The 27795-nt window shown below is 38.0% G+C and overlaps 1 protein-coding gene across 1 annotated transcript in view; it reads right to left on the bottom strand.

The window, feature by feature from the left end:
- Positions 1–225: 225 nt before the first annotated feature.
- Positions 226–27795, bottom strand: part of LOC129229726 (clotting factor C-like) — a 53389-nt gene continuing 25819 nt past the window's right edge. Inside the window, exons 7-17 of the mRNA XM_054864092.1 lie at positions 27242–27311; positions 25542–25739; positions 24694–24764; positions 22540–22707; positions 13852–14049; positions 11923–12111; positions 9022–9139; positions 7211–7440; positions 5933–6222; positions 2761–2928; positions 226–615 (exon numbers count right to left, since the gene is read on the bottom strand). Of these exons, the coding sequence (XP_054720067.1) occupies positions 265–615; positions 2761–2928; positions 5933–6222; positions 7211–7440; positions 9022–9139; positions 11923–12111; positions 13852–14049; positions 22540–22707; positions 24694–24764; positions 25542–25739; positions 27242–27311 (2051 nt within the window). The 3' untranslated portion in view covers positions 226–264. The remainder of the gene's footprint in view (positions 616–2760; positions 2929–5932; positions 6223–7210; positions 7441–9021; positions 9140–11922; positions 12112–13851; positions 14050–22539; positions 22708–24693; positions 24765–25541; positions 25740–27241; positions 27312–27795) is intronic.

Genomic DNA, 27795 nt, shown 5'->3' with positions numbered 1-27795 from the left:
AATTGACCGCCTAATGTTGCAATGGGATAACCGTTACTTTAGACTAGTGACCACGTTTCATTTGAATGCCCCTTATATATATATTTTTTTATTCAGTAGGGGGGGGGGGGGGCACTTTTCAATATCGTCTAGGGCGGCACAGAACTACTGGCCCTGTCGGATAAAAGAGATCATTACCACGCATTACTCCTGGTCCATTCACTCATAGAAAAAAACCAAAACTATTCGTTATTTTTTATTTATAAAACTTTTTATTCATTCACGTTAAAAATACAGATGTATCCAGTCCAAGAATTCACTGACCCTCGTGAATCCGCCGTACTGGTCTGGGTTTCCGCACCCTCTGGGACTACCCCAGCTGACGATGCCTTCCAGAACCCATTTTCGTTCCTTGGAGGATTCGTCGGTGAAGACCATGGGGCCGCCGCTATCACCGCTGCACGCATCTATCCTGCCACGAGCGTATCCAGCACAGAACATGTTCTCTGTCACTGTCAATGGTAGATCAGAATCTTCGTATCCTTTCTCGCATATGTCTCTCGACACAACCGGAAGGACAGCCTGTTGCAGAGTTTCGGCATATGTTTCGTTTTCATTCATGCCCCAACCTGTAACCTTTGGAAAGAAAAAGAACATGTGTAAGAAACAGAAGAATTAAGCCTGGTATGTCTTTAATATGATATTTGAGGACTAATTTATCAAAAGGGAACATATCCATTTTCTAAAAATGTTCAGGAGGTGAGAAAAACGAATTAGGGTAAAAGCAAAATAGTTTTATCAACTTCTCTGGGTACAGAATTGAGCACAAAAGCACAGCTAACCATGGCCCACAGTAAGAAATGTTTGAGTTAAAAAAAAAAAAAAAAAAAAAAAAAAACAAGGAGATATTGCCATCTTAATTTTGGATATATGTGCCCTTTTGAACGAAAACCTGAATGTTGAGAATTCCAATTCCACCAAAACCCTAGTGTTTCACCTTCTTTTGTCGAAGTACATGATCCTGAAAGTAGTGGATTAAAATTTGAGGATTTTGTGTTCCTTTGGCTATAAAAGTCTTTGTACTACAGATCCTTTCTGGATATGTCCCCTTTTGTTCAAAATAAAACGTGCAGAGGACGGATATGTTACTTTTGATCAAAAAGCCACACTTTACCCTTAAATAAAATAGGATTTTTCACGTTTGCACCTCTTCGGAGTAAGTGATTTGATAAATGTCATCTGAAAGATTTAGATAATGTCATAAAATGATTTTTTTTTTAAAGTGGATATGTTCTCTTTTGATAAATTACTCCTCATTTGCTCTTGAGTAGGTTCATTTCTTGCGGAGTAAGAGGTGACATTTTTATATGGGCACAGGCTCAAGCTCAGTTAAGTAATACACCTATGTGCATATAGAGCCTAAAGTTGGACGGAAAATATCTACCAAATCATGGGTTGCCAGCTGTTTCATGAAGAAATGATGAAAGAACGCGGATGTGTAAATTTCCAGATTTACACAAAAGTGAGACGGTTTGCCACGTTCATAATATTTGTACAAACACGCGGAAGCACGATTAAAAATATGCGCATGCGTGATTTCTTTGCAAGCCTACTGTTTGACCACGGATTGTATGGAATTGGCAAACATCCAGTTAAGGCGACTCCATCTGAATAAGGGGAAAATTAAAAATTTTATGCACGTATTCCGCTCATTTGAATGTGACTCTGCTTAATTTAGAGGCTAACATACATCTGCAAAATCTGACATCCCTGAAAACTAATAGATGCTTCCATTTCCGCGTGTAAACCGGATATTTGCCTTTCCATACAATCCGTGGTTAGACAGTACAAAGCGATTGAGATATTCGTGGCACATGTGGAGAGGAATAGTGTTCAAGCTAGATTAGAACATGTATACTTCAAGTCGGTTTCTCGACACAAGTTAGTGCAAATGTGCCATCACACGAATCCTCACCGATCTATATCCATGCATGCTATATCCATAAAATATCTCTGGTAGACTTTTAAGTTGAATCAACTGGTTTTGGTGGAAGTCCGAGGAGATTACTTTTCCAATGTGCTCGATAATTGCTCGATTGGGGTAGATCTGATGACCTGGCAGACCATTGAAAGACATAGTCACCTTGCACAGACATTGTTCTTAGAGCCTTGTGTGAGCCGAGCGATGTCTTGCCACCTTGCTAGACATCGACATAGGCTCTACCAGCTGCAAAATGTCATCATTACCTGTGGATCTCTAAATTATCATGCAGCGCTACTAAAGGGGATCAGTTGTGTTCCCCAGTAGATGATTCTCCAGACTGTTATTTCCAGTGTTATGGCAGCTTGCCGCTTGGTAGTAAGTCCTGAATTGCACTGTTGCATCCTACCTCAAAAGCAATAATCTACCCTCTACTATGACTGAAATTTTCGGGTTTTTTTTTCTTTTCTGTAATGGGGCTGTATACTGGTTTTTCTCCATTTGAAATCCTTGTACAATGTGCATTTTCCAAGAGCTGATTTTTTTTAATATCCCTTCTTTCATGTGTGTGTGTGTCCACCTCTATCGCCGGATACCATATCCACGGGGATTTCGACGCTCAGTTTCACCATCAGGTGGAGGAACCTAGTCTCTCTTCCATGCGAAACTGCCCCAGGAATGTTATTTTGCCGAGAGTGTTCAAAAATTACTGAGACCGAAGTTGTGTACTTTGTTTTTGCAGGGAAAAAAACCTTAAACATCCAACATACAGTCGGCATTAGCGATAAAATCGAACTCACCACTCCTTTTTTGCCGGTGACCAAATTATCCCTTGAGGTTTGTTCAGTGGGTAAACACACGGGTTGTACTCTTGTATTGAGTTGTACAGGAGAATCCAATCGGAGAAGAGCGATATCAGCATCGAAAAGGCCCGGATCATAATCGGGATGGATGTGGATTTCTTGTATCTGTTATGAAAGAGATATCAAATTTCTAAAGCAAGGTATCAAGTTCATAAAGTTAAATATAGTAGCTAACAAAATGCAGGGGTGCCCACCTAGGGGGGGGGGGAGGGGTCATGGCACAGACTGTGCCTTTGAAATTTTTAGGGGCCGTTGTTTTGAGGGGTGTTTTTCGCATTTGGGGGGCTCTTGCTTTTTTCAAGGAGGGAGGTTGTGGTTTTTAGTGGGGGCACCCCTGCAAAATGAGCAAAAATAATCGCGACAACGGTTATTTTTATTATTACCATCATCACCTAGTTCAAAATAAGTTTCTTCCGGGAAGAAAAAAAATGATAGAAAAATTCATTTCTTCTCTTTGAATGCTCTAACCAATGTCTTTACCATCCCTCACAAAATAGAGTTTAAGAAAAAACAATAGAAGAAAAGGTTCTGCAATTAAAATCTATTGCAAAATTATCTATTTTCACCATCTGTAAAATTCTACGTTTTCCATAGAGCAAGTTTTGACAGCTGTTCTGGACCGCTTGTTCTGCACTATAAAGGCGTTGCATAGTAATTCTAAGCCGTAGAGTTAAAATGTAAGACGTTGAAAATAAAAGTACTGTCTCCTCTGGCAAGTTGAGCTCCGCTGACCGGCCGATTAAACGATTCCATTTGTTCAAATAGGGAAGAGGAAAAACAGCTGATGTTCAAAAGGCTTAGTAGTAGCCCAACTCTGCGCCTAACAATTCCTCTTCTTACTGATTGCTTCTCCCTTTGAAAGAAATGGACTTGCTCAAGGCCATTGCTCAACTTCTCGGAGGCGGACAGTACTTAGTTCTTTATTTGGGTTGGTGATGTTGTTGAAAGTTATACGTATTGGATCTTTCGCTAATGCGCGAAGCGTAAATATTTAGTGTCTCTTCATGTAGGTTTCTTTAAGACTACCTTTGTTTTGCGAATACTACATGTATAATTTTTTCTTCTACCATTTATTTCGTGCATTGTTTTTTTTATCCGTTAAGTATTTTTCCCTTTGGGAATGGAGTTGTTTCCTTCAGTCAAAAGTAGTACTTTTAGTCACTAAAATTGATAGAATAAGCAAAAAAAAAAAAAAAAACATGGATCCAGAAAATTATTTCATTTTCCCAACAGTTATTTTTTAATTAATTTTTTAGACTGTCCGATTTTGCAAATAAGGCGTGGTCTTCATGACATCACAAATGATGCTCTTTGGCGCATTTTGTACCACGTTTCCACGTTATGATAATCAAGAAGCGAATTAAAATTACGCTGCACGCTTGCTATCAACCAGATCGTTGCCAATACACGTAAGTAAAGATGCGAATTAAATATTTTACTCTCTGAATGGCAACACAAAATGGCGTTTCATCATTTGTGATGTCATCTTCAAGAAATGTAAACAATAAAAGCGCAACAATTTGAGTAATTTTTTAAAAATATTAAACTTAAACAAATTATTTAAAAAATGGTTAGATCCTATGTTTTTAAGCATGTTCTTTCAGAAAAGAATACTTTTAAAATTTTGGAAACGACCCCATTTGGGTATGTTGACGTGTGATAAAAGTTATAAGATTTTGTTTTTATTTCATTTATTTGTTCACTTTTCTGGAGAATATGTGCACTCTTTTCAGGGCTGAATTTAGCTCAAAGCCGCCCCTAAGCAGATTTGAAATCTGCCGCCCCTCCCCCGTAAGAGAAGCAAAAACACGCAAAAAGGGCTCACGAAATTTAAACTGTCAAGCTTATGAAGAAAAGATGACGTTTCACATTCAGGGGCCTAGACGATGAGAAATCACTGCGAGCTCTCAAAAAAATTCTTTATTCGGCAAACTTTGCTGACGATTCGGAAAATTTAGAGATAATATTGCAACACATTATTTTTTCTTTTTTTTAAATTTCAAAATTGTTTTTTAATGATGTCTAACGTTCCTTCTCATTAGATGTTATGTACGTATGTATGATATGCGTGTAAGCTCGTGTTTTATCATTCGGTAAAATTAGAATTTTCCTCCTCCCAAAAATTTTAGTTCGCTGCGTCTTTTTATTTACGCTGATCAATTACCATGATTGAAAAGCATTTGATTTTCATAAGATGTGTAAAAGTAATTATTATTATTAGATTTCAAGAAAACACTTTCTCTGAGAAAAATGAAGGAATGCTAATCTTTTACTTTCAAGAATAAAAAAAATCATTTAAAAAACGTGTGGCTCAAGTAAAATTTGCCGCCCTAGGCAACTGCCTACTCTGCCTATTGGGAAATTAGACCCTGACTCTTCTACTGTACATCGTTAATTTGTAGGTAAGCATGTATCGAACAGCTTTCAGTCACAGCAGATTCGCCCCTTTGTTGAGTTCGGGTTGCTGAAATATGTAGATTGACTGATGAGCCACAAACAGACTGAGTCCAGACTAACGAACCCAAAACAAGGGCAAAACTGCAGTTTCAGGATGCTGTAACTGCGCTATTCGGTGTCTGCTTGCGATTCTGCTGTAGCTCTGGTGGTGTTGTGGTAATTTGTAGCTTTATAATTTGTATTGTCTGTCCACATTTGCCATGGAATTGTCAAGCGATCAATTAAGACAATACTATTGGATTTAGGGGGGAAAGAAAAAAAAATGAGGCGCGTGTCTCGTTTATTTCAATGTGAATCAACATAATTTAGAGGTTAACATACATCTGCAACTGAAAACTGGCATCCCTGTTAACTAATAGATGCGTCCATTTTCGTTTGCTAACCTGAATGTTCACCTTTCTATTTCATCGGTTTTTACACTCAGGGCCTGACTACTGAATAGGCCAACTAGGCCATGGCCTAAGGCTCCTGCTTCTCAGTCTCAGGACCCCCCTAATACCTTAAACTGCTTTAAGCAATGGTTAAAATAGAAGGTTTGACTTCAGGGGGCCTGCCAAAATCTGCTTGGCTTAGAGTCTCTGGATATCACAAATCGGGTCCTGGCCAGACTATATTTATTTGAAAAAAAAAAAATGTCTAAAAGGTCTCTCACCTTTCTCACTTGCACGTACTCGTCGTCTTTGGAGTCTTTGCGGTGGTACTTTCCGAGGTACACCTGGAACTTGTCCATCTCTATGGCGAGCGTGGTACCAGCGAAAGTGACGCAGTGGGCGGCCGTGATGACCCAGTGCTCGTTGAGGAGGGAGGCGCCGCAGAGCAGGAACCAGCGGCTGTAGTCCGGCAGGTACCGGGCCAGTCCGGCCTGCCACGGCCACTGGCCGATGTCCGTGGCGTTCCCGTTCACGATGAACGGTGTCCGGGGAGAATCCGACCGCCCGCAGACTGAAATGGATTGCAGCTATGCATTACTACAAAATAGGTGAGCTCGGGTTAAAATCAAGATTTTTTTTACTCGTCACAATAGCCGCGTTCACAATGAATTCTGGGTAAAAACTCCGCATTTGCTCCAGAAAGAAGCAGGAGGGAAATAAATCCACATGTCTCCGACAAATAACCAAAAAGCGGTGAAAAGCAGGTTATTTGCGTGGTCGAAACTGTCCATAAAACGCGGCTAATGAGCAAAAGATAAACGTTCTCTACGAGCAACCTCAAAGGATCCTTATTAATTTACCATGCATAAATCAAGAATAGGAAATTTCTACTCGCAAAAGGATGTGTCTGTGTTTATCTGGGGTATCCGAAAGAAAATCCACACTGCACCTTGAAGCTTAAACTTCAAAATTTTACGTGATTGATTGGAAATTTTTGAACTTTCCTTTATAACTTTGTTGCTGAATTACATGTACTGCATAATTATTGTCACCAATTCTTAATTTATTTGAAGTATCCTCATAAAAATGATAGCCGATGATCGAATAACCTGCGTGTTTCAACAATGAAACTCGCGCCACAACATGATAATTTGATAATATGTTTCTTAATGTTTAACATGCAGGGAAATGCTTTATTTGTGACAAGGCTGAACTCGATCCGGTCACTTAACTCTTTTATTGGTAAGTCTGTGTCATTTTAGGAGAATGAAGAAACGAAAAAGCGGACAAATGAACGTTACCAACTGCAGTTTAGGATTGATTCACTGGAGTTAGGGTTAAAAATTCAATTATCAAAATACTATCACCCAACAAGCAACGGCGTTGTTCAAATGTAGAAGCAATTTTCACCCGTCATACCTTGACGGGCGACTTTCTAGTCAAGAAATCAAGTCTTTCAAGTATCGTCCACATTTTACTGAGCCATATATTTTTCCCTCGTGAACCCAGCACAGGGCTATGCAAAGTATATTTAAAATTTAAACAGGAATGTCACTCACTAGGGATACAGGTCGGCGGCCTTCCGCTCCATTGTCCCTGTTCCTGGCACCTCCTTGTCCTTGAGCCTATCAGCTTGTAGTACCTTGACTCGCAGTCGTACATGGCCCGGACTCCCAAACCGTGCACACCAGGGGGCAAGGAGACTGTTTCCGGGACAGGCGTCGTAGTGACCGCAGTTGGAAAGTTCTCCGGCAGGGGCGCTGCCAGTCCTGCTGGTAACCGACCCATTCTGCAAAGCAACCAGAACTGTTGAAGTGTTCCACAGCCGTACATTAACATGAACTCGCTTTAATCCACCAATTTCAAAAACTAATAGTAAACTAGTCACCAGGACAGCTAGATTTGCCGCCAAAGACGGGTTGGTGTCTTAGAGCAGGAATTAAAATGGAGTTAGCAAGTTCATTCATTGGCTTAGCAAAAGCTGACCCAAAAAGACCCCAAGTCACGTGACCCAACAGCGACGAATGGTCGGCACGTTTTGCGTGAAACAAGCGAGAGAAACCTGACTTCTTCCAATGCTTTGGTTTAAAATCCGTCACGAGACTTGGGGTCTCGGTTTCATGAAGGAAAGTCTTCTGTCCCTCTCATTTTATCTCTTCTCAATGGTTGGTGTACACCATCTTGGGCAGTGCCGGATCTACACTTTTTCCTTATTGGGGCAAAAACTTGATAATGCCACCGCATTTAGCTATCTCCATTCAAGATTTTATAACTAAATTAATTATAAAAAACACAGAAATAGGGTGAATTCGCCGCGCCCTAGAAGTTCCCGCCAAGGGCAAGTGTCCCAGCTTGCTCCCCCGAGATCGGGCACTGGTTTTGGGCAGTGTACTTCGGGGTACCCTTCTTTCAGCCTGCTGCGGTACATTAACTAATCAGCAGCATGTAAGTAAATTCCCTTTTTCGTCACGATGCATCAAACCGCGCGTGCACCTTAGCTATTTTCAAATGAACCCAGAGTTATTGGGCCAAGGCCAACTTTTCTCCCGTGTCCACTCAATCTACTTTCGCTCGAACCAGAAGAATAAATTGTTGGCAAGATGTCAGAATCTTTCCGAGATTCTGGTAGGAAAAGAAAGCGATTGAGAGTCGAGTTTTTAATAATACCTCCACTATTTAAAATTGTAAAAAGCTGAGACTGGGATTATGAGACTTTCCGAAAAAATACGCATCTTTCGGTATCTGGATCGACTTTCAGTTCTCTTTAGTTATCTAGGAGATTAGGAGATGTGGTCACAGACACACACGCTGAGATCCACAGGTTTTAATAGACGAGATAAGTGAGAAAGGTGGGGGGGGGGGGGGAGAAGGACAAAATTACCAATTTTGATTGTCTTTTGAAAAGTTTGAAGTATGTTACTACAATACCGTCTAGAGGAAAATTTAGTACCGCTTTAGCCTCATGTCCAGATTATAGGATTGAAGTACTAATTAACATCATTTTTGTTTGGGAAGACGATGTTCTATTAACAAGATGTTCATTTATAAAAAAACCCATCCATTTCGAGTCATTAAGATCGGAGAATTCCGATGTGCAAATGTGCTTCAATATATATTTCTATTTGTCTTTTTTTGGGGGGGGGGGGGGAGGGGGACCTAGGTTATAAAACGGCATAGACTCAAACAGGTTTGTTTCAAGCGACGAAATCACTAAAACCTACAACGGCTTGACAAAGCAGATTTTTTTTTGCATTCTTAGATGACAATAGAAGGTTTTCGTTACTTCAGATCGAAATGACATTTAAGAAGTTCTTGAAAAAGGAAATATAAGTGATTTTGATGAAGGAAACAGCTTGAGTGCGTCAATTACCTCGTACCAACTAATCGGGATGTGAGTACCGCAGATCTTTGAGCAGACGCAGTCTTCAGGGGAGGCAAGTAAGTCACAAATCCATTGATGGGGATCGGTGGATCCTCGCAAGCGTCAACTGTAACAGAGAAAAAAAACACAAAAATCGGTAATGTTATCAACAGAATACACATCGTTAAAAACATTGAGTTTTTTACATTTTATTCAAGAATACCGTAAACGAATGGACCGATTTCCAGGTTTGAGTTGATGGATTAAAATGTGTTATACAAGGTCATCAGTTTGCGATCATATTAATTAGCAACTTAGGAGATTCTTTTCTCCCAATATTGTGAAAAAAATCATGGCAACAATCTTCTGTAGGTGCAATATTTCCCGATGTAACAAACTGCTTGCTGATAATGCTTTATCATCAATTAGGATTTCTGTTGACGACGAAGTCCCGAACTATTGAATTTTTGTTGTACTACATCAAAAAATGGCAGAAGACCTTAATGGCCTTAGATGGTGCACCCAACTTATTTGTATCAGTTACTACCAAAAACATCATTTTCAAAAGAAAGTATCTAATCTGGAAATAAGCCCCCGGTGCCTTTCCCACACCTCCATCTAATGAAGACCTATTCTTGTAAAAAGCGCAATCGGACTCTGTGCATCAGAACATTTTGTTCGAGGAAGCACGAGTTCAGTGATTCGCAACCTGTGGTTCGAGAGCAATTGTCATGTGGTTCACGAATAGCAAGTGAAAATTAATCCATACCATTAAAAAATTATAGTTAAACTAGCATTCCCGTACCCGGCATTGCTCGGGTAATGGAATTAGCAGGGGTTTAACAGTGCTTGGTTGCACCTAGTTTCCAAAATCCCCTATAATAATTACTTATTACCCATAACTTTTTCTAATTTGGGGAGGATCCCGGGGACCCTGGACTCCTTATATATATATATTATATATATATATATATATATATATATATATATATATATATATATATATAAATATATATATATATATATATATATATATATATGCCCTTGTCCTTAACCGATCTTTAACTGTTATTAACGATCCTTTTAAAGTATTGATTATCTTTGCAAACACAGGTCATCCACATTTTATTGTTATACCTATGTTTAAGCTAGAACTTCTTTGTATACAACATTTTTTAGTTTTTTTTCTGGTGCTAAAATTATCAAACTGCTTGATGAACTGGCTTTGGAGCAAGCTACATAACATTGGTCGTGTGAAAAAAAAGTCTTCTCTTAAATCGATCCCTGCTACTTTTAATGTCTGTCCTTGTGACTTATTAATGGTTATTGCAAAGCAAACTTTAACAGGAAACTGCACTCTTCTAAATTTAAAAGGATAGTCCGCCTGTGATCATGTTCTTAAAGACTTCGTTTCTAGTTTTGAAAAAATAAAAGCAAAAGACAGAAACATTATGATTTGACTTGAGAAAAGCCTCGAAGAATCACGTGAGAAACAAAAACAATATCAAATTTATAGTTCGCTATCGACCAAAAGTTGAGATGAAGTACTGAATAATGAATTGAATGGAGGAAAGCCTTCGAAAATAAGGGATTTGAATTTCAATGACAGGTTTTTAATTTCGCAGAAATTAAGGGGTTTTAATTAATTTCTCCCGAACTAATTGAGATTTCGAAAAATCCTTTCTTAGTGGTTACTTTTGTAATCATGCGGACATGCCTGCCAAATTTCAAGTCTGAAGCTTCAGCGGTTTCGGCTGTGCGTTGATATATATATATATATATATATATATATATATATATATATATTATATATATATATATATATATATATATATATATATATATATATATGTTATCTCAGGACATTGATTTTTATATATTAAGATTTGTGAAATAAAAATTTCTATTCATCTCATTTCACCTAATACAATTGTTGTGAAAATATTATTTCTATCGTATGTGGTGCGCTTAGTTTCCGGAAGGGTACCAATCAGTGGTGGCCATTCGGGGGGGGGGGAGGACAACCCCACTCCCTTTACTTTTTATGATTCATTTATTTCCCAATTTAGAAACCAAACAGAAAAAAAAAAGAAAAATGTCAATATTTTCAGAACTTAATTTGTTTGCTTTGTGTATCTGTTTACGAAACATTATTTAACATAAGCAGTAACTTTTAGTTTCATTGTTTAGATATTAGTAAATCAATTGTTTTACTTAAACAAGCCATACTTGTTTAATGAAATTATTACTAAGCGTTTGTGACATCTCAAAACTTTTTTGTTTTAAATAATGTACGTCATCTTCGGGGAAAATTATTGTTTACAAAATTCATCAATATCTTAAGAAATACGTGAGTTAAGTTGTTAGATTTCCATCAATTACCACTCATCTGCTCTCAAACCAACCCTAGCAAAATTTTGTATTCTCTCTCTCTCTCTATCTATCTTTTTTCATTTTTTGCTGCCGCTAAAAGTCCTATGGCTTTTCGTTGTCGGTTTTTTTTTTTTTGCCCCCCCCCCCACTTTTCAGTCCCAATCACCGCCTCTGATAGCAATTGATCCTCAGTAGTGAAAAGGTTGAGAACAACTGCACTATTAAAATCATCTTCTGTTTTTGCCCAAAATTGAGAACTTTACAATCATATAACAAAGTGTCGTGGCATCAGACAACAGATTTAATTTTTAAAAAGGTAAAATTACAAGTATCCTTTTGTGGGAAGACGTAACTGTGCATCTTTTATGTCAAAAATTCTCAAAAACAAAAAATTTATGTTAAAATTAGATAAATAATCTCAACTTTACAGATTAATTCTGCCTTGACGTTAATCCAATAACCATTTTGTCAGTTACGAGACTGATGAGAAACTTCTTAGACATTGATCGCGGGAAATACTTTGATTATGAACCTCACCTTTGATGCAATGGGGCTTAGCTTCTGACCAATTACCAGTGCCCGTGCAAGATATGGACTTCGCGCCTCTTAAGTAATGAAGAGACTGACAGGAGTATTCAATGGAGGATCCCACGTAATAGACATCATCAATAGTACCTACTGGAGTCGCCACGCCATTGGCTACAGGTCCAGGATCCTCACAAATGGCTAGACAAAATGAAATGAATTTTTGATTCTTTATTAACTGGAATTAAAGAAAATATGAGGCAGTGAGAAGCAAAAATATGTATGTGGACTTATCTACGTTTTGAATAAAACGCGTACAAAGCTTAAGCTCTTGGTAGCCTTTCATTGAAAAGGTTTTTGAAATCTTACTGTATAGCAGCACCAGAGTTACTTGAATCAATTCTTGTCTCAAAACAGAGAAGAATCTGTCATTTGTACTATAGTTGGTGCAAACCGAACCCTGGCAGCGTTGTAGTGCTGTGACTAGAACCTGCATAGCTTTCACATGCTGCGAAGTTAGGTTTGCCCCAACTATAGTTAGCTTCAAATTTGTAATTTTGTCCCTTAGCATCCCTTTGCTTCTAGGTACTTCATTTGTAATAAATGTTGCGGAGACCAGGGCTAGTTGGCTACAGGGGTAAGTTGACGCAGCCCTCATAATTTTCCTGATTTTGGTCAGACGGCGGCAAAAGTTTCAGAGGAAATTTTGCCTTCCTTTCTCGAGTTGCCACTGTGGTTCGGTCAAGTTATCTATGCGCAGGCAGGACTATGCACAGGGGGGGGGGAGAAGGGACAACTGTTGGCCCGGGCCCGAGCCTAAAGTGGCCCGAGATTTTTAAAATGAGGTGTGAAACATATCTAGGGACATAGGTTGAAAACAATATGGAGGGGGTCCGTAAAAGTCATTTGTGACGGACCCCTAAATTTCTGTGCATGCCCCTGGGTGCAGTAGATATTCATGACTATTATTCCTCCTCCCTCTTTTTTTCTGCACTGGTGAGTAATTTTTTACTACGTCTTTCTATTACTCATTTCCGATATTAATCCTATATTTTCCACTTAACTTTACAAGATCCTCATAGAGTATATCTACACAACACAAACTGATTTTTAGATCTACGCTACTTACTGCTTTAGATCTTCACTACTTGCTGATTTTCAGATTTACACTAATTAAGCGAAGAACGAGTGACCGAACCAGTTTTGTTCGAACGAAACCATCTCCCCTTTTTAGTAATACTTTATACGATATATTTCAGTTAATCTATTTGCACTATTTGCTTGCTCATAAGTGTAATCCGGCTGCAATAATGATCAATCCTTGTTGAGCTTTTACATACATTGTTGTCGTTTTTTGATATAGTTTAAAGGTATGCAAGTGTTAATGACTTTTCAAAACTATTGCATTACACAAGTATCATTTTATACCTGTTTTGCGGATTACTCGCAAAATTCGATTGTCCGAAGTTGCCCTGCCACCTTATTCCGCGGATAATCGGGAGTTTACTGTAGAACAATTAAGGGCTGTTCACTTATCGGCCGTCCGTCACGTCCGCACCGATTTTTTCCACCCGAAACAGGGTTTCTTCGCTGGTTGCCATGACAGCAAACCATCTTGGACGGGATCGATTTCGATCAGAACCTTGATATCTTACGGCCGTCAAAAGAAAACAGCATTTCATTGGTTTCCGCCAAGCAGCGCGCTCTTCTCTCTGGTCGGTGAATTCAGCCGCGTGATTGATGTACGGCGACCGTATGTGAATGCTTCTCTGTTTTTGTCGGCAGTCCGTCACGTCGAAAAACGTGACGGACGGGACGGCCGGCAGATAAGTGAACAGCCCTTTAGTAGGAAAAACTCATCTGTTGTAGGGCTTGAGATGGTAATAGTAGTTCTGGAAGGTACTAATCCACACCATGAATATGCGAAACCTAAAATCTTACCTAGATTACGGCTGTTAGGTTTCCGGACGCAAACGAAGCCCAGAATATCATCGCACTGAACGGTTTGCGTTTTGAAATCCGGACGGTTTAGAACAGCTGCCGGGCACATCCGGGTAAGGGTAAAGTTGTCCGTGGCATTTGAGATTTCCGCATAGTTCATGACCGTTGTATCTGGTCCAGCCCATACAGAGCGCAAACCTAAACAAAAAGCAATTTAAAAAATTTTTCAGCAAAGATATTGTTTCATTGTAAAAACAGGTAAATTAATCCATTAGCCACCGCAACAGTGATGTCAGGCCAATAGCAGTACTGCCGTGTGCAGGTAAACGGCAGTAACAGCAAATTTGTCATTTTTCATTTTTTTGCATTTTTGTCATCTATTGTACGTTATCTTTGCTGTACAAGCTCGCTTGTTTGGTTTCCGCTGAAAAAAAAAGAGCGAAAAAACTTTTAATTCCTACATTTTCCTGTTGTTAGTATTGAAGCTACCACACATTTCTCCAAATATCTCGAAAACTCATTTATGCAGATACTGCCGTTTTGCACACGGCAGAGTAGCTAATTGTATGGTCACAAAATACACGATCCGGCGCATCAGCTTAAGATCAGCCTTTTGGATCGGAGCGCTTGCTTGAGTGGTTGTCTTTTATGACGAGTTATCGCGTTTGGTGATGGTTCACTGCGGGCGATTATTAGCTGCACACACGTGAATTATTCATTAAAGAAAATATTATTTACGGCAAATTTGGCGAAACACGAAACTTTGATGTGGTAACCCTAGCTCCACAACAAAGAAAATTCCCGCTCCAAAATGGCTAAACTGAAGCTGATGCGTCGGCCTATCTGTATAACGGTTTTAGTTACTTGTAAATGTATCTTTCCTGCTCTGATAGTAACAGTAAGGTGAAAGTAACTTGAAGCATTATGAATAAACGCAGCCATGTCTGCGAAAAAGAAATCGTTTCAAACTGTTGTACTGCCTGTTTTATGTGCAAGAGTGAACACTGAAAATTCTTTAAAAATCTTGGTAAAATGTATTGCAAGTAGTTTATTTGTTAAAAAGTAGAAATTTGCATCGGATAAAAATCTTACGTCATTGAGTTTTCTGCCCTTTTCCGCCAACAATTGCATCGTAACCAATCGCGTGAATAAAAACTTAGAATTTTATTTCAAATCTGCTAAAAATGTTTTAATTCGAGTTCTATATAGACGTTTCAAACTCTACCAGACGCAGAAAATTTTGTTCTTTCGATTGGTACTAATATTTTAACTGTACGAGTAAATTTTCTCTTCCAAAATTGCAAAAATGCTAATTTTAGGGATTTTTAATTAATATCTTCGGTAATCAAAGTCATTCAAATATTAGTCCCACTAAGAACACTCTCGATAAAGTCCCTTTTCAAACAGGAATTTTTTTTTAAAATCAAAACCGGTTTATCTATTTATGAGCTTTGGTGCCAGAAACAAATACGCTTATACGTCAAACTTAATTTAAGAGTGCGGAATTAAAATAAATAGCACAAACTATGCATACTGCATATAATATGCTGCTGCTAAATATGCTACTGCATATTTAGTAGAAATTAAACGAGAAATAAAAACATTGCAATTAACTTATGCAATTTTAGGTAATTACTTGTAAATGCACCTTTCCGTTCATGATAGTAAGAATGAGGTGAAAGTAGCTTGAAGTTAGGTGAACTAAGTGTCTGTAAAAGCATCTTTCATGTTCTGATAGTAACCATGAGGTGAAAGTAGCTTGAAGTTAGGTGAACTAAGTGTCTGTAAAAGCATCTTTCATGTTCTGATAGTAACCATGAGGTGAAAGTAACTTGAAGTTAGGTGAACTAAGTGTCTGTAAAAGCATCTTTCATGTTCTGATAGTAACCATGAGGTGAAAGTAACTTGAAGTTAGGTGAACTAAGTATCTGTAAAAGCATCTTTCCTGTTCTGATAGGAACTATGAGGTGAAAGTGTCTTGAAGTTAGGTGAACTAAGTATCTGTAAAAGCATCTTTCCTGTTCTGATAGGAACCATGAGGTGAAAGTGACTTGAAGTTAGGTGAACTAAGTATCTGTAAAAGCATCTTTCCTGTTCTGATAGGAACCATTAGGTGAAAGTAACTTGAAGTTAGGTGAACTAAGTATCTGTAAAAGCATCTTTCCTGTTCTGATAGGAACTATGAGGTGAAAGTGTCTTGAAGTTAGGTGAACTAAGTACAGGGGCGGATCTAGAGGGGGGCCATGGGGGCCATGGCCCCTCCCAAAGCCTTGTGATTGTAGGAAGTTTTTTAAGGAAAAAAAAGGGAAAAAAATATTATGAGAAGATAACAAAATTGAACACATGTATTTTACTGAAAAAGAAGTATAGACCTTAATTGGGAGATAAATTATATCCCTATCCTCAAAACAAAACTTTAATTTCCAAAATTTTTCTCCATCTCTTACATCATTTCTTGATTCCATCTACAGACACTTGCACGATCTCTAAATGCTGCGGTTCTCAGAGTATACCTATTGTTCACAAGACCAAAGAGAGCCTAAATTTTCGTTTTTATGGCATTAATTTCGAAACTAGGGAAAGAACCTCCTTTTCCCATGCCCTTTCACAAATGCCTTGATATGTAGCAAAAAATTGCATTTGAAGTCTTTTATTTGAAACTAGTGGTACCCGCACGGCTTTACTCGTAATAGAAAATTAAAATGTCTTTTGGTTCGCCTGTATATTTACAAATAATGTATGGTGAATTTTCTCGCCAATTGGCTTGTTCCCATGTTACGGTTCCACGTTATGATAATTTCGTAATTTACTCGTCCATCTTATGATACTTTTATTCTTAAAATTGGAATAGAAAAAGAACTACATCGAGTTTTCGAAAAATCGCTTCGAGGTGCACACCCCCTTGCTACAAACTAATTCTGTGCCAAATTTCATGAAAATCCACCGAACGGTCTAGGCGCTACGCGTATCACAGAGATCCGGACAGAGATCCTGACAGACAGAGTTTCAGCTTTATGATTAGTAAAAGATAAAGATAAAGAAAAATGTCAACCGAAACTAGCTTATCCAGTCCTTATCACTTAACTTGCTTAAAAGCAACTTAAATGAATTTTTTTGGGACTTCAATTACAAATCAGTTTTGATAGGACCCCCTCCCTTCTAGTTTATATCGTGATGATAGCTTTAAAAGGAGGTTTTTTGAAGGAGCTCACGAATCTTCCATTCCTTTCTAAAATATATATAAATATAGTTAAAAATCGAATTTTTAGAGCCTCAAAGGCAAAATATTTCCAGGAAGGAAGGATTCTAAGCACCTTCACACTTCCTTTAATGTAAGCAAACATTACCTAAAGGTGCATTTTTAGGCTGGACACCTGAAGAGCTAGGAGAGCACCCCTCCTCTTCTTACTTCTCAATGTATAATGACAGAATATTTTGGTTTTTAAGCTTTATTTCAAAAAAGTATTTTGGGGCCAGCGCCCGAAACCTGACCCTTCTCCGTACATCATCAAAAATAGACAAAATGCGTTTTTAGCTTCCTAATTTGCAAAAAATACTCGGAAATTTAAATTTAGAAACATTTTCGAGGGAGATTCCTAAATCCACCCCCCTCACCTAATGTCTCGTTACCCCGAAAATTGTGTTTTTAAAACTTCATTTTAATAAAATTTCTGGGAAGTTATCAGGGCCCAATTTCCCAATAGGCAGAGTAGGCAATTGCCTAGGGTGACAAACCTTTCAGGGGCGGCAAATTTGCTATTATAAAACACATTTTTTGAATTAAATTGTTATTCTTGAAAGTAAAATATTAGCATTCTTTCATTTTCCACAGAGAATTTTTTCTTGTAATTTCATAATGATTACTTTCACACATCTTATGAGAGTCAAATGTTTTTCAATCATGGTATTTGCCGAATCGTCAGCAAAATTTGCCGAATAAAAATTTTGTTTGGGTGATCACTGTGATCATTTCATCGGGGCGCCTCAGAATGTGGAACGCCATCATTTCTTCATAAGTTTGACAGTTTAAAACTGGGGAACACTTTTTTACGTTTTTTTTTCTTTTTTGAGTCAAGGATATTTTGCTTCTTTTAGGGGGAGGGGGGCAGATTTCAAATTTGCCTAGGGGCGGCATGGAGCTAAATTCGGCCCTGGGGAGTTAGTTCAAAAATTTCAGATGGCCCCTCCCAAAACAATCTGCTGGATCCGCCACTGACTAAGTATCTGTAAAAGCATCTTTCCTGTTCTGATAGGAACCATGAGGTGAAAGTGACTTGAAGTTAGGTGAACTAAGTATCTGTAAAAGCATTTTTCCTGTTCTGATAGGAACCATTAGGTGAAAGTGACTTGAAGTTAGATGAACTAAGTATCTGTAAAAGCATCTTTCCTGTTCTAATTGGAACCATGAGGTGAAAGTGACTTGAAGTTAGGTGAATTAAGTATCTGTAAAAGCATCTTTCTTGTTCTGATAGGAACCATGAGGTGAAAGTAACTTGAGTTAGTTGAACTAAGTATCTGTGAAAGCATTTTTCCTGTTCTGATAAGAACCATGAGGTGAAAGTAACTTGAAGTAAAATAAATTAACGCATCAATGCCAGCGAAAAAGAAATCACTTTAAATCGTTATGCACACAAGTTGTCTCTGATTATAAATTCATTTATTTCGGGCATAAAAATTTGCTTATTGCTTTAAAAGAATTATACTTCTAATAATGAGGTTTAACGACAACTTTTGCGAGCCTTGATCATGTTTAGCAACGAAATAGTTTTAGGAAATGCAAAGATGTTTTCAGTAGTTTTATGTACATGTTAGAAACCGACTTACTGAGTTACAGAAAAACCAGAGTAACAACCAGATAATTGCATAATTAAGAAATAAATAATTACTTTTGTACAGAAAAGTGAGAGAAAATCAACGATATTTTATCGTACAAAATTAGCAGATTTATGCATACACGTGTTTCTGGGTCTCAAGGAACTTTTACAATGCAAAGTAGTAAGCTTTTGGGGAGCTAGATATCCTATAAAAGGCAGGTATCTTTACATTACGAAAAAACTTTACCGAAAAAAATCTTTTACCGGATGTTTTTATAGCCAAAAGTTCACTGTTTTACAATGAAAAGGGAGTTTCTGGAATTTTTGAATCCCATGTATGCAGTAATCTGCAAATTTCGTATGATAAAACGTTGATTATTTTCTTTTAAGTTGCATATTTAGTAGAAATAAAAGCAGAGAAACATAATAAGAATAAACATACATTTTTGGCTTAGTGTTTGAAAATATATTTTTGCCATGAAAATAATGTATGAACCCATATGTGATAAAGAAGTAGACGTATATTGTTTCGGATGTTTTTTGAATTGAATGAAAATACAGTCGGACCCCGATTTAACAAATTCATCGGGACCGAAACTTGTATACGTTAAATGGAGGTCATTCGTGATATCGGGGTGTGAAATTTTTTAAAAATAAACTGCACTTACCTTATTTAAAACTTCTAATAAGCAACTACGCAAAAATATTCACAATTAGAAAGTGAATCTAAACTAGAAGCTTTTTATTCAGCATTTCACGACTTATTACGCACTAGTTAATTTGAAATTTTGAACTACTGGGTAATAGATGTTTGACAATTTGATTGGTACTTGATTCGAAATACAGTAACCCCTCGTTATATCGCGCTTTTCGGGGGACAAAGAAAAAGAGCGATACATCCGAAAGCGCGATATAACGGAGGGCATTAAAAATATTTATGTCTAATACACAAGTAAATTGGCATTCGTTCTTTTGACATTAGTTTCTAATGGTTTCGATGTGGGTACTATCACACCTATTGAAATTTAAACAAGATTGAAATTTAAATAAATTTTCACCGTCAGAAAGTTAAAATCATCAAATGGCGAATGAAGACGATCTTTCTGAGCTACCGCGAGATAAGAATGAGCATTCCAATACCCTCTTATTCCGAGTAGGTTTTCTAATCCGTTTTACTTGCTGTAAAAAGGATGTGAAAAGTAAAAGAAACCAGATTGTTTCCAGGAAACTAGTTCGCCCGTCCAGATCATTATTCCCTTCTTTGATGCAAATCCCCTCTCACTCCTTGTAAAGATAATGTATCAATACAAAAGAAGATGTCAAGTAGTTTACAGACCATGTTAAACTGAAATATACTGTGCGGGTATGTACATTTGGATGACAGGAATTGCTGCTGCTTTTCCAGCGAATTCAGAAGAATTGCTTCCTTTTGTTCATTGACAAAATAGAGAAGAAAGAGACCTTCTCTGTGCAATACCCTATGTTTTCAGAAATGGTTTTAAACTTAAAGCAAAGTCTTTTTCTTATTTTAGGCTTTAATATTTCGGGAGACAGAAGAAAAGAGCTATATATCCGAATGAGCGATATAACGAGGCGCGATATAACGAGGGGCTACTGTAGTTCTCTTTCGACTTTATGGAGCGAAGAAAATACTGTATCATTTGCAGCCTACTGCATGATATATGCTTTTAGTTTCCAGGCCATGAAAAGCATTTGAAAAAGTAACAGTTTTAATGGGAGTTTCATTATCGTTTTCTGCATCAAAATCAATATTCATTGGTTGCCCCCTTGCCCATCAAAAATTGCTGATCGATTCCAAGAAAAGTCGTGTTTCTATTTCAGACAATATGGATATGATATTTGGAAAACAATCCAATATTTCCTAACTCAAATTAACAAAAAATATTTTTTTCGGCTGTTAAAATAATTTATTAATTCGGAGTTTGTTATTCGGTAAATATGGGTTTTTGAATTCATTTTAGTCGAGGAAAAAGAAATATTCCTTAAATCGAGAAATTCTTTATATAGAGATTCATTAAATCGGGGTCCGACTGTATACTAATTGGAAATAGTTTGTCCCATAGAGGGTAGATAATAATTTGTTGGATTCAGTTTAGGTGTATATGCTCATTACCCTTCGATCAAATACTCACAGAAAACGTAAAATGATCAAATGGAAATTAATCATCAAAAATGAGAATAAGTTAGATACCATCTTTTACAGGCTGCGTTAAAAGTTGTTAAACGACTCAAGATATTTTTCAAGATTGAAAGCTGTTCGGGAAACAGATCTGTATATGTAAAATTTCTTCCACAATAATAAAACTGGTAAAAAAAAATCGCATTTTTCTTTGTTGCTACACTTTTCACTCCTTATTCCCCCGGCTCAACCAGTTGGATGGGACCCTGACACACCTTTGATTTTTTGAAGCAGACCAGAAACCGAGCAGTCCCTGGACCAGTACCCCAGAGGTATCGTTCCACTTGGAGGACTTTGTGACCACGAGCATATTTGACGTCCCCCAGGCACCATTAATGAAGACGGTGGATTTTCGACCAGCGAGGACCGAACCCGGGATCCACCGGTAACAAGTCCGATGCCTTACCGATCAGGCCACAACGACCTCTTTGTTTCTACAGTGGTTGCGTATTGGATCCGCTCCACTCGCTGACCAGATAGACTCCAGGGATTGATAGTCATTATCTCATGCGGTACCACTACCAACAGATGCCATTACACTTGCAGCTTAATCTAGCTGAGAATATTCAAGAGATTTTTAGCATACCGCATAATCATACGACGTGGAAGCTGACGATTTACTACCTCTTGAATGTCCACCGACTGGGGTCGGGTTTGAACCCGCGTCCCTGTGGGTGCGAGGCCAGCACCTAACCACTGCACCTCCTTGACGGATAGTCAAATTTCGTTAGGCTAGAGTTACAACGGATGGCACAGAAGAAAATTAACGCAAATGATTTAGACTTTTTCCTTTTCAGGAGCTGTTAAGGCACATTTATGAAAGTGTTAGTCCAGTAACAAAGTTTTGGGAGTAATATCTTTGATGCGGGACTTTTACTGTTTGTTTTCCTTAGCCGAGACCTAGTCCCAATTTGCGCATGCGTCAGGTCTGCTCTGATTTTATCAAAATAGGGTGGGAAAAACCCGGAAGTAAAAGGTACAAAACTACGCATTCAGCAGTCAGGGCTGCACCCCTAAGGGCAAGGGCGCACCCCCTCAAATCACGGGGACCCCCCCCCCCCCAAAAGCAAAAGCCTCCAATGACAAAAATACCTCTCAAAACACCCCTCCCTAAATTTTAATGGCGCAGTCTGCGCCATGACCCCCCATCCCCCCTAAGTAAGCACCCCTGCAACAGTTCTTCCAAAGTTGCGTCGAAAAAGATACAGATTGCAAGTGCGAGCGGAAAGTACCCATCCTCCACCTATCGCCCCTTTTTAAAATGGAATCTATCCTGAGTGGTAGTCTTTGCTTTCGAGAACAGACAGTATATGCGATTCAGAGTCACAACTGACTACAACTGTATTTATGTCGAGGACTGCATACTTAGTGCCTTGCCTCCATTATTTTTTTATACCGATAGATGGCAGCACCATCACCGGATCGAACAGTTAATGAGAATTTAGAACTAGACCAGGAGCTAATAGCTACCTGGTGCTAGCACCCGCAGAGGTATCGTTTCACTTGGAGGACATTGAGACCACGAGCATATTTAACGTCGCCCAGTCCCCTTTAATGACGACGGTGGATCTTCGACCATCGAGGTTCGAACTCAGGACCCTCCGGCCCCGAATCCGACACTCTACCGATCGGGCTACCACTGCCCTGACACTATATGCGTGTCAAAGAACTTGCCTTGTGATCTAAGCAACGCTGCCAGTTTCTGTTTTTCTTCAGGATCGTTCGGGATTTCCATTTGCAGTCCTAAATTCGAGCAAATAGCGTTCGCTTCCTTTTGAGTTCTAAGAGTGTTCGAGATGTAGACGCACAAATCTTCTAGCTTCACCAAACCCTTGTCACAATCTGAAACAGAAATATCGATTTAATTTTTATTCTTGTGAAAAGTTATTTGTTATCTGTCGGAAGAAAGGTTAGTACCATTGAGAAGAGATAAAATGGAGGGGCTGAAGACTTTCATTCGTGAAGGAAAGACCCCAAGTCACGTGATAGTTTTTAAAGAAAATCATTGGAAGAAATCAGGTTTCTTTCGCTAGTTTCACGCAAAACGTGTCAACCATTCGTCTTTGATGAGTCACGTGACTTGAGCTCGTTGCCTAAGCTTTTGCTTAGTCAAAGAATGGACTTGCTCCTTCCATTTTAATTCCTGCTTTAAGGTTAGAACTGTGTAGTGAAAGTATCATCATAACAAAACAGTACTTTTCCGCTGCAGGAACAATACTGCCGTGGTAAGGTAAAGGGCAGTATCTGATTTTTTTCCCCCGTTTTGTCATCTATTCTGTCGTGTGCAGAAAAGGGCAGTAACTGCACAGTTTTCTTTCCTTTTTTTTTTTTTTTTTGCATTTCTGTCATCTATTGTACGTTGGCTTTATTGTACACTAGTGGTACCCGCACGGCTTTGCCCGTAATAGAAAATTAAAAGGTCTTTTGGTTCGCCTGTATATTTACAAAGAATGTATGGTGAATTTTCTCGCCAGTTGGCTTGTGCCCATGTTACAGTTCCACGTTATGATAATTTCGTAATTTACTCGTCCATCTTATGATAATTTTGTTCTTAAAATTGGAGTAGAAAAAGAACCACGTCGAATTATCGAAAAATCGCTTCAAGGTGCACACCCCCATTCTACAAACTAACTTTTTGCCAAATTTCATGAAAATCGGCCGAACGGTCTAGGCGCTATGCGCGTCACAAAGATTCTGTCAGACAGAGAGACTTTCAGCTTGATTATTAGTAAAGAAGCTTGCTTATTTGTTTTCCGCTGAAAAATAGGCGAGAAAAAAACGTCCAATTCCAAGATTTTCCTGTGGTTATCATTGAATCCGATACAGATTTCTTCAAATATCTCGACATATCATTTCTGCAGATACTGCCGTTTGCCTGCACACGGCAGTATTGTACTTTAGCTTTAGTGTACGATCTTGCTTAATTTGTTTACGCCGAAAATAAAGCGCAGAGAAAACGTCAAATTCAACATTTCCTTACTGTTAGTATGGAATTTATGACGTGATTCTATCTTCGAATGACTCACAAAATCATTGCTGCAGATACTGCGCTTTTTCTTTCCACGGCATCGTTTAAGTTTGAAAGGTAGTATTATTTTTTTTTTTTTTAAATCCTTGAAGTGTTCAACGGAATTTTGAACTTTTGTGGTTGAAGAACAAGAACAATTTCAGTGAATTTTGACGTAAAAGTTAAGGTTGTGTCTTGTACAATTGAACAAGCATGCTAACTTAAATTTCCCTGAAAATAAAGTACCGTGCATATGTACCAACGAGCATGGGCCGCCAAAATATTCATTTTGACTTTTCCCGAGTTAATTACTGCAAGTTTTTTCGTGACGTCTCTATGTACGTATGTTTATATGTGCGCAAGTATCTCGCATAGATCAAAAACCATAGAAAGCTATTTTTTTCTGTTTCTTTCTTTCTTTCCTTTTTTTTCTCTTTTTTTTTCTTTCTTTCTTTTTTTTTTTTTTTTTTTGGACGCAGATTTTTAAGCTTGTCATTATTAAGCAAGATTAAAAGTTCCATTAAAATTTTAAAACACTTCAAAATAAAAAAGTTCAGTCATTAAAAACGAAAACAATCTGCCAAAAATTAAGATAATAGATGGCAGAAAAAATCCATCAAAAGAGAGCCAGCAAACTAAATATATCGTCATTAAGAAACAACATGAGATATTTTGAAATAGAAACTTAAAGTATAAAGAACAAATATGGCTCCGACACGAACAATAATTGGCGGCTTTTGCAAATTTGTAAACTGGAAAATCAACCAGCGTAATTAAAACGATTGCAGTACTTGTAAAGTAGTAGTACCGATACAACGTACCTTTTGCATCCCTGGGCTTGACGAGTGACGGTAGTCTGTCAAATCGAAAACTCTTGTCCCGTCCAGGATAGCTGAAAAATATTCGTATATGTTTAACGTTTTCATAATTTTTGTGCGAAATTATACTTAGACTTTTAAGAATTGTGCATTGCAGGAAGTATATTTCTCAGAGGTTATTCCAGGAAAATTGAAAACATTGATCTATTTTTTTTTCATAAAGATCTACAGTAAACTCCCGATTATCCGCTGGTGGTTTATCCGTGGTGCGGATTATCAGCAGTCTTTCACACTTCTCAAAAAAAAAAAAAAAAAATCAAATTAACCTGATCAAATAAAAGATAAGAGCTGGAGGAATCTCTTTTAGGCGATACTAGCTTCCTTTAGAAGACATGCTGTCACAGCTTTTCGTCTGCAGTTGGGTTAAACCTAATCTGGTAGCTTTGCAATGCTGACGGGTTTGGTTATCCCCAACTATGGATACCGGGCCTGATTGCCTTGCTGGATGCTTATTTAGCCCCAAAATCTTTTCATCAACAAATTGCGTGTTGTACAAAACAATACTGTTATGGATACTTAGCATCTCGAAGAACGCTAAAGTGCCTGGAAATATATGCGAGAGATACTGGAGTGCCGGAGACAAACTTCACGAACTTCAAACTGATTGATCTATTAAGCTTTTTACACTTTGGCATTTTACCTTTTTACATTTTACATTCTGATCTACTTCTCTTCATGTATATTTGTGTTGCGTGTGCTGTTTATGTCACCTCTGTCTATGATTTTTTTTTTGCGTGTGTGTGCGTGTGTTTTCGAGAGACACTAAAATTTAAAAAAAAAATCTTTCTCACCTGTCGGATTTGACGTTGTTCGAATCGCTCCCCGTGAAGTGGGAGTAGGGTCCGTTGTTGATGACTGCCACGCCCCCTCCGCTGTTGGTCACCTTCGCCGAGTGGATAGCTGCCCGGCACACCGAAGAATCCGCCCTGTAGATGGAAGTGCCCCACACGTTCGAATCCTCCTCCGCACATTCGGGTGGACACAAGATTCTACAATGGACAAATGTTAAAAGTAGATGTGTAGATATACAAACTATGCTATCGTGCTGTGCACAAAAGTCGTATCTTCAGCTAACTAAACTCAAAATAGTAACTGGTTCAAAGTTCAATCTGACGTGGTCGAAAAGTCTTGCAAGTATCCATTGAAAATCAATACCTCTGGGCGAGCTGTATCAGAGGTTGCTGTTCATAAAACATTTAGTTTAAGCAGAACCCTATTTAGAAGTTTAGAGCAGGCCAAATGCAGCAGATCAAACGCATATATGTCAAGATCCTCTTGAAGAGTACAATTGACGAAAGTGCTGTAGAGTGTACCTAGGTTAAATACTCTAGCGCAGTAGTTTCCAACCTACGGTCTGCGGGTAGCATCCAGACTACGAAGCGGATTCATGTGGCTGTTACTTCATTTAATGTTTCAAATCAAAAAGCACGTGGTTGAGAGCTCAGAAATAAGTGGACTGTATTATGAAAATTTTTAAGTATTTTATTAATGCCAAAGGGGCATTGAATTGATAATGATTCTTTACATAGGCCAAGGGGCCGTTACATATATGTGCAGGGCACAGGTGAAATAGTTCTTCACATAGGCCAAGGGGCCGTTACATATATGTGCAGGGCACAGCTGAGGATAACTTCCTCATTCGTTGAACATCCAATTTGCTTCTGCTAACTTACTCTTACTTGCCGTAGGTGGCGCTGCTGTAGGGCGTGACAGGACACACCGAACAGCACGATTGACGAAAATTTTACGAATTTGGAATCAATTATTCAGAAATTGGTCTCTGGAAAGCAGATCTATTTTTTAAAAAAAACCATAGTAATAATAACAACAATTATTGGCATTTATTTATTTTTTTCCCATATTTTTCCATATTATTTAGAAAAACGTCAAACTTTTTGAGATTTTATATATGTTCTGTCCCGTAAGAATAGTTTTAATATGAGGTGCGGATCTTAGAAAAAAGTCGGGCATCGTTGCCTTATCCTGTAGTTCACTTAGGCAGTCAGTCTACATTAAGAGACTACCTCAACTACCTAACAATGCACTTAATAAACTACCTAAGCAAAACACTAGACAGCAAAAAGAAAGAAAGGCTATCTGGATGTTTAAAGTCACATTGCTATACACTTTATATATCACTCTTGATTTTACACATCATAATAAATAAGTTAAAAGCTATCTTTTGGAATATCTTTCCATACAGCTTGTAAATTATGGAGGGCCCTGAAAATAGGGTGCTTCTAAGCCAGATCTCATTAGCCTGATGGTAAATCCGTCTCTGTATTTAGGCAAATTGTAAGGAACCACCTGGTGATAATCACGCTATTTTGCAAAAATGTGCAGATACGACGTTTGTGCATAGAACTGCTGTAAAAAAGAATGTTTGTTGTATGATGAATAATGCTTTGTTGAAATCACATTGCAAAAAAGTGCATTAAATATGTATAAGGTAGTCAATAGAAAGATTTCTACGTTTCAAAATTAACTTTACCTTATGGAGACGCCTACACCTCCAATGACTTCCGAACCTTTCGTTTCGCAATCGGGAATTACCGTGGACACTAGATTGGAAAATAATACAATTTGTACTTAAGGGTAGAATTTGTACACTCAGTAGCAATATGTATGTTCAAATAGAACTACAAAATTACAGCTGATTTGTATATAAGCTTAATGAACTTCTACTGATAAATGTCCTTGTACTCAGATCAATCAACATTACATTTCACGTAGATTATTTCCTGTTTCAACTCTGCTTCAAAATTTCAAAGTTTTTAACACATTTCTATGAACAAATATAAGCATGCGTACGCATATGAGTAATACAATGGGGTGAGTTCTGAAAATAAGTACGATATTTCTTTCTCTCTCTCTCGCTTATGAACTACATTGCTCAAAAATTAGGGGAGCAAACAACGATTGATTAATAAGATTTCACGCTTTTTTCGGAAAACATACTGAAGAACGTGCATTTGATGACGAAATTACATATGATTAAATTACGTCACTATAACTCAAAGCAGTGATGCAGCTCAAAAAAATGTC

Source organism: Uloborus diversus, chromosome 9 (genome assembly GCF_026930045.1).
Source record: "Uloborus diversus isolate 005 chromosome 9, Udiv.v.3.1, whole genome shotgun sequence".
In the NCBI taxonomy this organism is placed as follows: domain Eukaryota; kingdom Metazoa; phylum Arthropoda; class Arachnida; order Araneae; family Uloboridae; genus Uloborus; species Uloborus diversus.
This window is presented reverse-complemented; position numbering and strand designations above follow the sequence as displayed.